This window comes from Ambystoma mexicanum, chromosome 6p, assembly GCF_040938575.1.
Source record: "Ambystoma mexicanum isolate Mex_15411 chromosome 6p, UKY_AmexF1_1, whole genome shotgun sequence".
Taxonomy (NCBI): Eukaryota; Metazoa; Chordata; class Amphibia; order Caudata; family Ambystomatidae; genus Ambystoma; species Ambystoma mexicanum.
Window position 1 is genome coordinate 276,019,778 of NC_090935.1, and position 13,365 is coordinate 276,033,142.

Genomic DNA, 13,365 nt, shown 5'->3' on the forward strand with positions numbered 1-13,365 from the left:
GCCCTATTTTGTATACTCCACATACTGCTCAACTTTTCTTGAGAGAAGTCTGACTGCTCAGCCACAGCTACCAAGTGAATCTGTGTGGTGCAGACTGCTACCAAGTGGGTTCACCGCCAAACGCCTGTAGTCCTAAATCTTTTGCAGTGGTCCCAGAGGGAACTGCACAGGTTTCCGCCTAACAGGCGCTGCCCGGTAAATGAGTAATTTCGACCACAAGGCCGGGTCCTGGTTGGTCAGTCTGACCAATCCTGCAAAAGAGAGGTCTGCATTCGCTACCCCAGATAGGCATCATCAGTTCACTGTTATGCCGTTCGGACTAAAGAATGACCCTGCCACCTTCCAGAGGATGCTAAACCAGGTCCTACAGGGGCTGGCAGACTTCAGCGTTGCCTAACTCGACAACGTAGCCCTATTCACCAACACCTGAGAAGACCATCTATACCGCCTCGAACAGGTAGTTAAAGGCATGTGGCTAGCTGCCTTGACTCTCGAGGCATCCAAATGCCAGATAGCACAGGACACTCTAACCTATCTAGGACACTAGGGCCAAAGTCCATGCAGTGATGGACTGGGATGGCCCCACAACCCAGACTCGAGTGAGGGCCTTCTTGGGCCTCACAGTTTATTACCGGCCTAGCATAGGGGGTATGGGATTATTACGCTTCCCTTGAGCGACATAACCTCGAAGAAGCTGCCAAAAAAGGTCACTAGGATCCCTGCCGGTTAGTCATCCTTCCAGACCTTGAAAGATGGACTGTTCTTGGCCCCCTTTCTGAAGAATTCATCCCAGATTTCATCAGAGTTTATACAGACAAAAGTTTGCGACTTTGGCATTGGTGCAGTGTTAGCACAACTGTACTCTGAAGGGGTAGAACAAGCTTTTGCGTCTGTTAAGTAGGCGCTTGCCCAGCGAGAGCGCAACTGGGCCACCATTGAAAAGGAGGCGTTTGCTGTAGATCATCTGCATTATGAGGTTGCGTTGTCTACTTTGCGTGGGAAGCCAATCTTGGTAGCTGCTTGTGCTGTTTAAATGAATATAATGTAGCAAATGTAATATTCTATTGAGTAAGCTCTTTCACTTATCTAGTAAGGGTCATTTCCTTGCACCTTTACTTTTAAACTATTTATTCGAGGACCCATGTGTACCATGTGGGGCTCAGGAAGCAGCTTGCAGGCTGGGGGGGGGAAGGAGGTCACAGCTGCGGCTGCTTAAAATCATTTCTCAGTTCACCAGCGGAGCAGAGCAGACGTGGGGCGGGCTTTTCCCTGCTGTTCCCCCTGTTGTTGGAAGTTGTAGTGGGGGCGCACAGGTTGCGGGATGGCCTTGGAAAAACAAAATCGGATGAGTTCTCTGCTATGCACTGCCGCGGTGCAGAGGAGTGCCTTTCTTGGTGTGGAGCCTGCTGCCACTGTGCGCCGCATGCTTATATACATTTTATGATTTAAACTGCCTCCCAATCTCTGTGTTTTGCGTAGATGGAATGTGCTGCTTTTTTCAACTGGGTATCATTTTGAACTGGCTGGGCCACCAGGGCTTGCCAAGAAAAGGGGGCTAATACACAGCTAATGTGTAGCGTGCAATTCTATGACAAGACAGGAGGCTCATATTATGCATTACAATCTTTACTCTGAAACCACAGCAGCAAAGAAAAAAACTTTTACAAACAAAAAAAGTTGAAATAACAGAACTAAATAGAGTTCAGTGTCAATGTAAGGGGAGCTCCCCAATCCATCATGGCGGACAGGTCATGCCCTGCAGGGGACCAATGAGCAGGGACCCTTCCTTATATAAGTCCATTACTCAAATCCCAACCCCTCTTTCTTTGCTGCTGAAATCCACAGCTAAGTTACTCCTCCTAGTTCTTACCTTTGTGTGGAATTTATGGAGCTTACAATGTTATTTTCTGTTACTTTATGTATTAAGTGATTTATAGCGCTGATAATTGCAGTCGCTTCGCCTGCTCATTAAACTCAGGCGGCGACATGTGGAATTTATTGCCCTCAGGGGAAGTTTGTTTATCTTCATGCGGCCAGTCCAGGGAGCCAGCGCGCCTTGCCCACGGGTCCCTGGAAAAATGCTTCTCTTTCTTTCCCCTCAAGGAAAGTTTGTTTAGTTGTTTATTTTGGCGCGGCCTGAAGTCGCGCGCATTGCCCACGTGTGCATTGTATTTCTTCCCTTCAGGGAAGGCTGGTTTTCCGTGTGCGGCTGCCTTCAGTCCCCGGAGGCAGCGCGCATTGCACACATGCTTGGTTGGTGACACGCGCCGTCTGTTTTAGAAGCTCAGCTTCTTACCGACGCGTGTCACGTCACGTCTCCAATGCGGCTCCTAATGCTTTCGTTTTTCCCTTCCCACGGATGTTAAGGTGGCGCAGCGAGTAGAGCGCCCGCTTTGCCATGGGTGCAGAGCCTGCTGACACTGGTTCGAATCCCGGAAGGGCCAAGTTCCTTTCCTCCTTCCAATCGTAAAAGCGATATATTTAAATGCCAAATTTAAACGCTTCGCGTGTGCGTTTTTTTTTTTAGACGCTGCTCGCGTTTGGATTGAGGTGCATGCATGATGGGACCCAGCTGGGAGGCAGTTCCCTAGGCCCTCATTTCGTTGGTGGAGCTCTTTCATGAGCATTTCCCCTACGTGCTGCTGTCCCCTCTCTTACATTGAAACGCCATGTTTTCTTGGTTTTGTGCTTTTATTCTTTAGTATATATATATATATATTTTGTGTTTATGGTTCAGAAAGGCTTCTGTTGCAGCGCACAGGCGACATAGCTCAAAGGGAAGGTTAATGGTTTTTCCATGCAGAGGACCTGGGTTCGCTGCCGCCATTGGCAGTGTACACATATGGATGTGCATTTATACCTTTCTTATTATTTGTATTGACATGTGTGTATTTATATATTTTAAAAATAGATATTTTATGTGCTGTTTTAATTGATACTTTCAGCCTATATTTGCGCCAGTTCGCCTATTGAAGAGCCTCATACGCTGCCATTCTGCTGCTTTTATTTATTTATTTCAGTGCTACTCAGGGCATGGGTGATTTGCCTTCACTGTAGGGGCGATACCCTATGTCGGTTTCAGATTCTGCCTGAGTTCTGTTGCGAGGTTACCCCTCGCCTACTGCTGGTTTTCCACACCCTGCTGTGGTTCGCGGTTTCAGGTATATTGGCTCCGTGTACTCCTCCCTTAAACTTGGCTGTTTTTTGTTTACGTGCGGCTGGGAGCAGATGTCAATATTCTCCCTGGAAGGGTACCGTCACCTGCTCGGTGGCAGGTTTTACCTGTGTTTTTTTGCTGCGAGGTGGCCCCTCGTATACTGCTGGTTCCACACCCTGCTGTGGTGGTCAATTTGAGGTACACGTGCTCAGTGTATTCCTCGCTTACAGTCGGCAACTTTGTTGCGTGCTGCATATGGCTGTTGCTGTGCCATAACCTGCTCGGGTTCAGGTTCTGCCTGAGTGCTAATGCGAGGTTACCCCCTCGTGTACTGTTGATCGCAGTTGGAGGTGCACTTGCTCAGTGTTTTCCTCCCTTAAGGATGGCAACTTTGTTTCAGTGCTGCATACGGCAGAGGTCATTGTCTTTCCGTAAGCACGCCATAACCTGCTTGGTTTTCAGGCTTTGCCTGGTTTTCTACTGCGAGGAACTCCCTCGTGTACTGCTGGTTGCCACACCCTGCTAGGGTGAGCAGTTGAGACGCACTTACTCAGTGCACTTTGGATAACCACTAGGTTTAAGTGATGACTGGAACACATTTGCATGTTCAGAATGCTCAGTAGCCCGCATAGCTCAGCAAGTATCAGCTTCTATAAGGGCTGGGGGTCCAGACCCCTGTGAGGGCGTACCCCTCTGCTTTGACATGTTATATATTTATTTATGTATTAAGTACTTTAAAGAAAAGAGTGTGTGGAGGTTGTTGTATACAGACCCATGTGGGAGGTTGTAACTTCCTCTCTAACCGCTGGTGTTCACCGTCGCCTTTTTAGTTAAAATTCTGTTGCCCTTTACCTTGGTTAGTTTCAGGACAACTCAGTCCTTTCCTTAGGTTTTGTTTTCCCGATTTCAATTGCTCCACCCAATACCTGTGCTTATTAAGCTGCACTATTTTCTCCTAACAGGAGGAAGAAAACAGGTTGCGTTATGCCTCTTTTGAGGTCTGCAGGGCTTGAAGCTCTCTTTATGGGGATGTGTTTCCCTTACTATTGGTCCCTTGGACATTCATTATTCTATTGGAACTTTTGGTGGAGACACGGTCAGCTCGAGAGGAACTGTTCAGTTGTGTGGCATGGCAAGTTCAGCAACCAGGTTCTACTTGGAGGAAGTGTTGGGAAGCACTTGATGCTATCTAACAGACGAATTGCCAAATAATGATTTTATGGCGCCTGCCCAGGGATTTCCTCCCAAGGCTTGGCCTGTGGTTCAGCTAGCCGTCTAACAGGTGTTGCAATTTCTCCTCTGCTCGAGGAGTTCAAGCAGGCTTCGGTACCCTCAAGAGCGTTGATTAACCTCTTTCATTGGGTATATATATATATTTATATATATATATAGACATATTTTATTTTCTACAGTGCAGTGGATAGAATGGAGTTTTCACATCCGTGCTGACCGTATGGATACAGGTCCCTAATTGGGAAGGGTCTAAATCAGTCTTTTATCCTGCTGTGATCGATAAGTGAACACCTCGCACCACACTCTGTTCGTTGTAGTGCTTGTTTTTCCTTCCCCTGATTCCCTTAGTGGCCAGTCAGCCTCTCACGGATTCAGAAACTCGGACCTCAGGGTTTGAGGGGTCTGTGGTCCCAGGGTTTTTACACAACCTGTCATTTACGGGGCATTGATAGTTATCCCAGAGTTCTACTTCCTGATATTTCTTTAAACTAAGGGAGACCCGTCCACGGTCAAGGGTTGGCTGAAGTACAAGCGTGTATTTAGTTTTCTCTTAGCGGGGTACAGCATGGCTTTAATATGGTCCTCAGGGTAGCCTTCTTCTGGGGTTGCATGGGGTTTTTCCCTTGGATATGGGGGGAGGGTCCTCCTCCTTTGGGTAATCTCAATATCCCTCGGTGGGATAGTGGGGTCTGGGAGTGATACTAATCTCCCATCAGATTATTATGACCCTCTATCAAGATGCGTTCCAGCGTCTCTACATTAACTATCAGAAGGTGTCTGTCAGTGCGATTCCCAGTGGGCTGGGATATATATATTTAGTTAATGACTGGTTTCTCCTGGTCACCTGCAGGGCAGGTGGACCTTTTGGGTTTTCACAAGAGTTTGTTTTGCAATACGACGCCAGCTCAGGGTGCTGTGAGCTTCAGGGGTCTTCAATTTAGTTGAAATAGAGGTTAGACCTCTTCTGGTGTGCAACTTCAGTTTAACTGCTTAGCGATCGGTTCTTTGCAGTTACAGTCTTGCTAAGACTTTGGATTTTAGGAGTTCTCCTTCGGTTAGTTTTTTGATCCTCTAGGGGTTTTATCACCCAGAGAGGAGAGAACAAGGTTCAAGCACCGGGCATATATACAAAGGAGTTTACATATCAATATGATGGGAACGATTGGTTGTAAAATACTTTTTCTCCTTGCAATGTTTGGCCTCTTAGGGGTCAGGTGGGTAAATATCTGCCTTTTGTCATGGTAGCAGAGTCCTTTTAGTGAACGCGGGAGGTCTGTGGGTCTCCGTGTTGACGGTTTGACAGGTTCAGCTTCTCAGGTGTGGCCCTCTCTCTTCAATTCTGCTTCTGTCTCCAGAAGTCTTCCTTCCTTAGTATACACATATGTCTTAAGACATTGGGGGTTAGTCTATTGTTTTCTGCTCCGCTCAGGATGGGTCGTCCTCTTACAAATTATTAAATTACCTTTTACTCCCACTTGGTTTTCCCAGTGTAATTATGGGACATGCGCTGTTGCTACTACAATATCTTCCTTTAACGCATGGGAGGGAGCCCTACAAACCTTTCACCCCTATGGGGTACTTTCTTTATCTCCAGTAGAGCTGGGTGCTTCTTTCTTTGGTTTGCTATCCAGGTTCCCAAAGAGGGTGTGAGCTTGACTGTTTTAATGTTTGACTGGACAACAGATGCGTTTTATTTCAGAAGGGGGTTTTTTCCTAACCTGTTAAGTATAGGATAGCTTTGTTCAATGTTTTCCCCTTCTTTTAACCAGTTGGTTTGGTGGCTGGTTGGGTCGCTGGAATTAGCACATCTTCCTGTTTTTTCTTACAGTGGATTTGGCTATGCCTTTTAAGTTGGTTTTTGGGGCAGCCTAGTCTTGGGCAATTCTCTTGCAGTCAGCTGATTGATTTAATGAAAGCGTTTAAAACATTCTTTCCTATTATTTTATCACATTGTCTATTGTATTGATTATGTTGTACTAATGGGATGCAAGGGCTTTGAACTTGCATAATATGAGCCTCCTGTCTTGTCATAGAATAGCTAATCCCCCACACTAACGTGAGATGGGGGTTTAGATTCTATTAAAGACAAGGAGGCGATTATTATCCCACCCACCCACCCTGGATATAATATGATATGACAGTTTGGACACGTATGTGCACAGATGGTTCAAGAGAGAACATTCTTTGGTTTATTGTTTTTCCCATCCACCCACCCTTCTTGCTTGTTTTTACAGCTACGGGTTGAGGTTCTGATCAGGAGGGTGGCTCGCAGTTACAAGTTATGGAATGCGCAGTACGAGAGCTTCGCTGGATTTGCCTTCATCGTTTATCATCTGATCGGTGCAGTGGACGTCTGGTTGAAGTCAGCTACAGAAAGAGGGGTTGGGATTTGAGTAATGGACTTATATAAGGAAGGGTCCCTGCTCATTGGTCCCCTGCAGGGCATGACCTGTCCGCCATGATGGATTGGGGAGCTCCCCTTACATTGACACTGAACTCTATTTAGTTCTGTTATTTCAACTTTTTTTGTTTGTAAAAGTTTTTTTCTTTGCTGCTGTGGTTTCAGAGTAAAGATTGTAATGCATAATAATCGCCTCCTTGTCTTTAATAGAATCTAAACCCCCATCTCACGTTAGTGTGGGGGATTAGCTATTGGACAGTATTAACTCGGCCGCGAAGAGCAGACAAGAGCAGCCCTGCAGCAGGGAGAGGCTGCGTTCACGTCTTGGAGGAGGGTTTTAATCACTCCCACCTGCCCTCTACCTGTTGCAGCATTTAATCTACTCAAAGCGGGCGGCAGAGATCAAGCACACAGCCCCAATTGGCATTAACTGTAAATGGTACGGGCTGGTTCTGCATAGTGGCTCCCAAAACGTAAGCTCATTTTAAACGAGCATTATTGGAACGCTGGTGTGCTCCTTGTGTGTCATCGTGCTAACTCCCATTTTACTTGAAACACATGCTCCTGCACCCGCACCTATACCTAAAAGGTACATTTTGTTAGTAAAAAGGAAAATGCACTCTTCATCCACTGTGACCTCGTCACGTGTCACTAAGAGCAACTGCAATAATTCAACAAAATCTTTGGGGGAAGCTCACCAGTACCTTGGATCATTTCATGCCCCTTTTTAGTTTAGACCCCTGGGTGGGAGAGATACATTGCACAAAACACCAAGGATTTAATTATTTTTGTATTGATATAGTTGAAAACAAAATCAACCTTTCAATAGTTTACAAAAGATAAAACAAATATTATTACACTATTTACAAATCATCATTAAAACCAAACATGAACAAAAGCATTGTGCAATCAGAAACCAGATAGTAAATCAAGAAAACAATTGATTATCCCATTGCAGTAATCTTCTAAAATCTCAGACAATGAGGAGTCCTTTGCATGATTTATAACATAAAATTAATCTAAGTTAAGAGATATAAGAAAGTTTACAATTGCAATTTTAACAGGTGTCTGCTCCGAGTTGAATAGTCTGTTCCACAGTGACTCATATGTGACGATCAATCGTTTTTGAAAAATTGTTGAAAATACATTTTTCCGTTTCAGTAATAGCTTGTGACTGCTAGTAAACAAATGTCTAAGGGTCTCCCGCTGTTCATTATCCCAGCAATATCTACATCTATTTTCATTCTTCAAGATTTCTCTACAGTTTGCTAAGAATTATCTAGTTGGCCACAATGACTAATCCCGCAAACTAACGTGAGAAGCGGGTTTAGATTCTATTAAAGATAAGGAGGCGAGTATTCTGCATTACAATCTTTACTCTGAAACCACAGCAGCAAAGAAAACAACTTTTACAAACAAAAAAGTTGTAAAACCAGAACTGAATAGAGTTCATTGTCAATGTAAGGGGGGTTCCCCAATCCATCATGGAGGACAGGTCATGCCCTGCAAGAGACAAATGAGCAGGGACCCTCCCTTATACAAGTCCTTTACTCCAAACCCAACTGCTCTTTCTGTAGCTGTCTTGAACCAGACGTTCACTGCACAGGTCAGATGATGAAGACAAATCCAGCGAAGCTCTCGTATCACACACTCTACACATCTTGTAACTGTGAGACACATTCCTGAGCAGAACCTCAGCTCGTAGCTGTAAGAACAACAAGCAAAGAAGGGTGGGTGGATGGGAAGAACAACAAACCAAAGAATGTTCTCTCTTGAAACACCTGTGTATAAACGTGCCACAACTGCCATATCTTATCAAGTGTGGGTGGGGGGGATAATACTTGCCTCCTTGTCTTTAATAGAATCTAAACCCCCTTCTCACGGTAGTGTGGGGGATTAGTCATTCTATGTCAAGACCGGAGGCTCATATTATGCACGTTTGAAGCCCTTGCATCCCAGTAGTACAACATGATCAATACAATAGTGACAATGCAATAAAAATAATAGGAGAAGAAAGTGTTTTAAATGTTTTCATTTGATCAATCAACTGAACGCAAGAGTATTGCCCAAGGCTAGGCTGCCTGAATAACTGTCTTATAAGGCATAGCCAAATCCACTGCCAGAAACAAACTGGGAAGATGCGCCAATTCCAGCGTTCCTCACAGGCCACCAAAACCAACTGGTTAAAAAGAGGGAGGGGTAAACACTGAACAAAGTCTTCCTATACTAATAGGTTAGAAAAAAACATAGGAGTAATAAACTACTCAGTTGTCCAATCAAACATTTAAAACACTTAAATTCATACCATCTTTTGGAAACCTAGATGGCAAACAAAAGAAGTTAAACACTTAGCTCTCCTGTAGATAAAGAAAAATACCCCCCAGGGTGTGAAAGCTTTAGAGGCTCCATCCCATGCGTTAACGGAAGATATCGTATTAGAAACAGGAGATGTTACATAACTACACTGGAAACCGAGTGGGAAAGGCAATCTTCATAAAAGGTAAAGCGGGAGTGAAAGGACATTTTATTAACATGTTATAGGAAGACCTAGCTCGAGTGGAGCTGAAAAGCAATAGGCCTGCAGTAGTCCTGGGGCCTTGTGTACACAAAAACAGTGTACTGCAAGCCCTGTCCTTAACACACCATTGTCCCCAGACATATGTGTATACTAAGACAGGTAAGTCTTCTGGAGGCAGAAGCAGAATGGAAGAGAGGGACCCCACCTGTTACCCAGCAGCTAGCGCTAAATAACATCCGGACTAAGAAAAGACCCACCAGGGGACCCTGATGACAAAGAGATATTCCCAAAAAAATCCTTGAAACACCAGGAAGAGTTAAACCTGCCAAACCGCCAAGACGGAGACCCTCTGACCTCCTGAGCTCTTGAAGAAGGACTCTGCTACCATGACAAAAGGAAGATATTTACAAAACCTGACCCTTAAGAGACCGAACTTGGCAAGAAAAAAGACGTATCTTACATCCAATCGCTACCATTATAGTGATACCTGAATCCCTTTGAAGATGTGCCAGGTGCTTGGACCTTATCCCCTCCCCCATGGTTGATAAATCCCCTAGAGGATCATAAACTAACCGAAGGAGGACCCACTAAATTCCATAGTCTTAATAAAGATTCTAAACTGCAAAGAAACAGATCACTAAACAGTTAAAATGCAGTTGTTTATCAGAAGGGGACTAACCTCTATTTTAGCAAATCTGAAGAATCTTGAAACCGCCAGCACCCTGGGCTGGCACCTTATTGCAAACAATCCAAGTGCAGGTGACTAGTAGAACCAAGTCATTAACTACATATATATCCCAGCCCTCTGGCAATCGCACTGACAGACACCTACTGAGATGGTTAATGTAGAGACGTTGGAACGCCCTGTGATAGAGGGCCGCAAAAAACTTGGATGGAAGATGAGGAGCACTCCCAGACCCCTCTAGCCCCTGAGGGATTTTGTGCCTTCCCATAGGAGGAGATAAAACCTCCTCCACTTATATAAGGAAAACCTTGCAACCCAGAAGAAGGCTACCTTGAGGACCATACTAAAGCCCTGCTTTACACCTTTAAAATAAATACACTCTTGCACTTCTAACCAACCCCCATGCCTGTGGAAGGGGGCTCGCTTAACTTAGTGAAATACCAGGAAATTGGTGCAAAGGAAAGTAACCTGACGGGAGGGAAATGTCCAGTGCGAGTTGTGCACTGGTCATGAGCCAGAACTCCAAATGGAAACCATCAGGTGTTACTCCAAGAGGTGGAACATTATGATGCAATCCCCCCGAAGGGTGGCGGGGAGATGAATGGGGGGGGGAAGAAATTTGGGATAATTATCGTGCACCGTAATTGACAGGTTGTGAAGGAATACTGGGACCACTATCCCTTCAAACACTGATGCCGGGCCTCCGTATGCATGTAAGGCTGACTGGCCACTCTGGGGATCAGGGGAAGGAAAAAATTAAGCACATTGCCCATAGCAAAATAGCATTTATATAGTGCTACGAACCCTCAGGTATACGAGTGCTGCTCATCATTACTACCAACGGTGTGTGGTGTGAGGTGTTCACTTATCGATCTCAACAGGATGAAAGACTGATTTAGGCCCTTCCAAAATTAGGAACCTGCATCAGTAGGCTCTGCACAGATTTGAAAGCAAGCACTATATTTGCTGCACTGTAGGAAAAATATATAATGAAAGAAACTACACAACTGTCTTGAGGGTACAGAAACCTGCTTGTACTCTTCGAGCAGAGGATAAATTGTAACACACCGCTAGACGATTAGCTGAAAAACAGGCCAAGCCTTGGGCGGAAAACCATGGGGCGGGCACCAGAAAGTTAATATTTGGTAACCCGTCCCTCTGATACCAGCAAGTGTTTCCAAACACTCCATCCAAGTCAGAACACGGTTGCTCAACGTTGCCTTGCAACACAAACTGAACCGTTACCCGTGAGCTCACCTTGTCCCGACCAATATTCCAAATTGTATAATGAATGTCATATTGGGACAAATAGTAAGGGAAACACTCCACCCTCTAACTTTGGGTTGCCGAGCAGCTAAACCCCATTTGCACATCAAGTCCTGCACCCTCAATAGGGACATAGTGTAATTTTCTCCTCCTCATGTCGAGAGAAAATTCTACAACTTAATCAACACAGGTACTGGGTGGAGCAATTGTTATTGGGGAAAGAAATGCCTAAGGAAACTGACTGAGTTGTCCTGCAACTAACTAATGTAAAGGGAGACAAAATTTAACTAAAAGACGAAGGTTAACACCTGAGTGATGGCTAGAGAGGAAGGTACAACCCCCCCTATGGGTTTGTTTACACCACCTCCACACACTCTTTTCTTTAAAGTACCTAATAAATAAATAAATAAAATAATATAAAACAATATAGTTACGCCCCAACAGGGGTCCGAACCCCGGCCGCTTATAGAAGCTGATGCTTACTGAGCTATCCGGGCTACTGGCAACCCTGAAAACGTAAATGTGCTCCAGGCACAGCTTAAATATATTGTTTAGCGTAAGAGTACACTGAGCAAGTGCACCTCCACTGCTCACCCGAGCAGGGTGTGGAACCAGCAGTACACGAGGGGTTCACCTCGCAGAAGAACACACGCAAAGCCTGCCACCGAGCAGGTTTATGGCACACCTACAGTGAAGGAAATCCTCTATGCCATATGCCGCGCTTAAACAAGGCTGCAGACTAGCAGCGCATCAGGCACTTGAGTGGGCGGGTTCCAAACATATATATTATAAAATATTCTTATTTAAAATGTAATTAAAATTAATCTTGTTAAAGTGAAAAGTCCGGACTGGGCTGGCTCAAGTTGTCCCGCATAACTAGGGCGACCAGACGTCCCGGTTTTCATTTTAGAAACCCTGTACGGGTTTTGCATGGTTGGGTGGTATGCTAATTAAAATTTTAATTATTTTCACAACACATTCAGAATTTTGAAGTTGGAGGATTGGTTCAAACCCCGAACCTTCCAGGTACAAGTGACAACACTTACTGACTGTGCTACAGAGCCTGGCTTCAAAATATAAAAACAAAACATGTATCGGATCTGGCGCGAAAAACCTAACCCAGGCCTTCCAGCATGTAAAACCTGCCGCTCTACCCTGCTACTGGAGTGCAGCAGAAGCTACACTACATAAAGCTTGAAAAAAGAAAAGAAAGGAAAACATAGGGGACCGAGCGAGACCGCAGCACCTGGCATTCCCAGGTGGAATTTAATGGAAAAGGAGACGTAAATTTAACCAAATATACATTTTTTCTAAATACCCATGATGTTCTGGACATTGGATTAGAACTCGGGTCCCCAGCATTCGAACACCAAGCACTTAGCAGTTGAGCCACTGGAGGTTGTGCTTTCCAAAAGAACACTGCAGCCCACAATACAGGCCTTCTGAACACGGAGGGCGGCAAGCCCCAACAAACACTGAGGGCTAAACAAACAAAAGAGAGGCTCACGTACGCCGGCCTTGAAGCTTTAGCAGCTTCATTCAGACCTGCGCGTGACGCCCGTAATACATAAAATAAACATAAATTAAACCACCAAGAAGAATGCTTGCGCGCGTCGGCACGAAGCATTAGCAGCTTCTGTCAGACCCCATAAACTTACATAAAAGAGACCCATGTGCGCCGGGTCTGAAGCAAAGATTCCATTTAGACCAGCGCGCACGGGATAAAAGCAAAGAAAAACAGTACACGCTTAAGCATAACGGCCCCTAACACCCAGAGTCAAACTAGCGCAAGCATTGCAAAGTTAAATAAACAGTACCTGGGAACACCATACAAAGCCAGATACATGCCTTAAAAAATAAAGGGCCAATATATATTAAATGTAATACCAATAAATGCTACATGTACACAATTTTTCTTCCTTAATGTAACAAATTAAGGTTTATTTCTACTGACAACATGCAAGACACAAAACTGAAAGGAGTGACTTAGCTGTGGTGTCAACAGCAAAGAAAGAGGAGTTGGGTTTGGAGTAAAGGACTTATATAAGGGAGAGTCCCTGCTCATTGGTCTCTTGCAGGGCATGACCTGTCCTGCACAATGGTTT

The 13,365-nt window shown here is 44.9% G+C and overlaps 1 protein-coding gene across 5 annotated transcripts in view; it reads left to right on the plus strand.

The window, feature by feature from the left end:
* POLI (DNA polymerase iota) overlaps nucleotides 1-13,365 on the plus strand; it is a 668,492-nt gene that overhangs the window by 620,615 nt on the left and 34,512 nt on the right. Inside the window, exon 10 of one of the 5 annotated variants that reach the window (XM_069626995.1) lies at nucleotides 6,625-6,952. The exons of the other annotated variants lie outside the window; for them this stretch is intronic. Coding sequence (XP_069483096.1) covers nucleotides 6,625-6,783 — 159 coding nt within the window. The 3' untranslated portion in view covers nucleotides 6,784-6,952. Of the gene's footprint in view, nucleotides 1-6,624; nucleotides 6,953-13,365 lie in introns of those variants that run through there. 5 annotated transcript variants of the gene reach the window in all.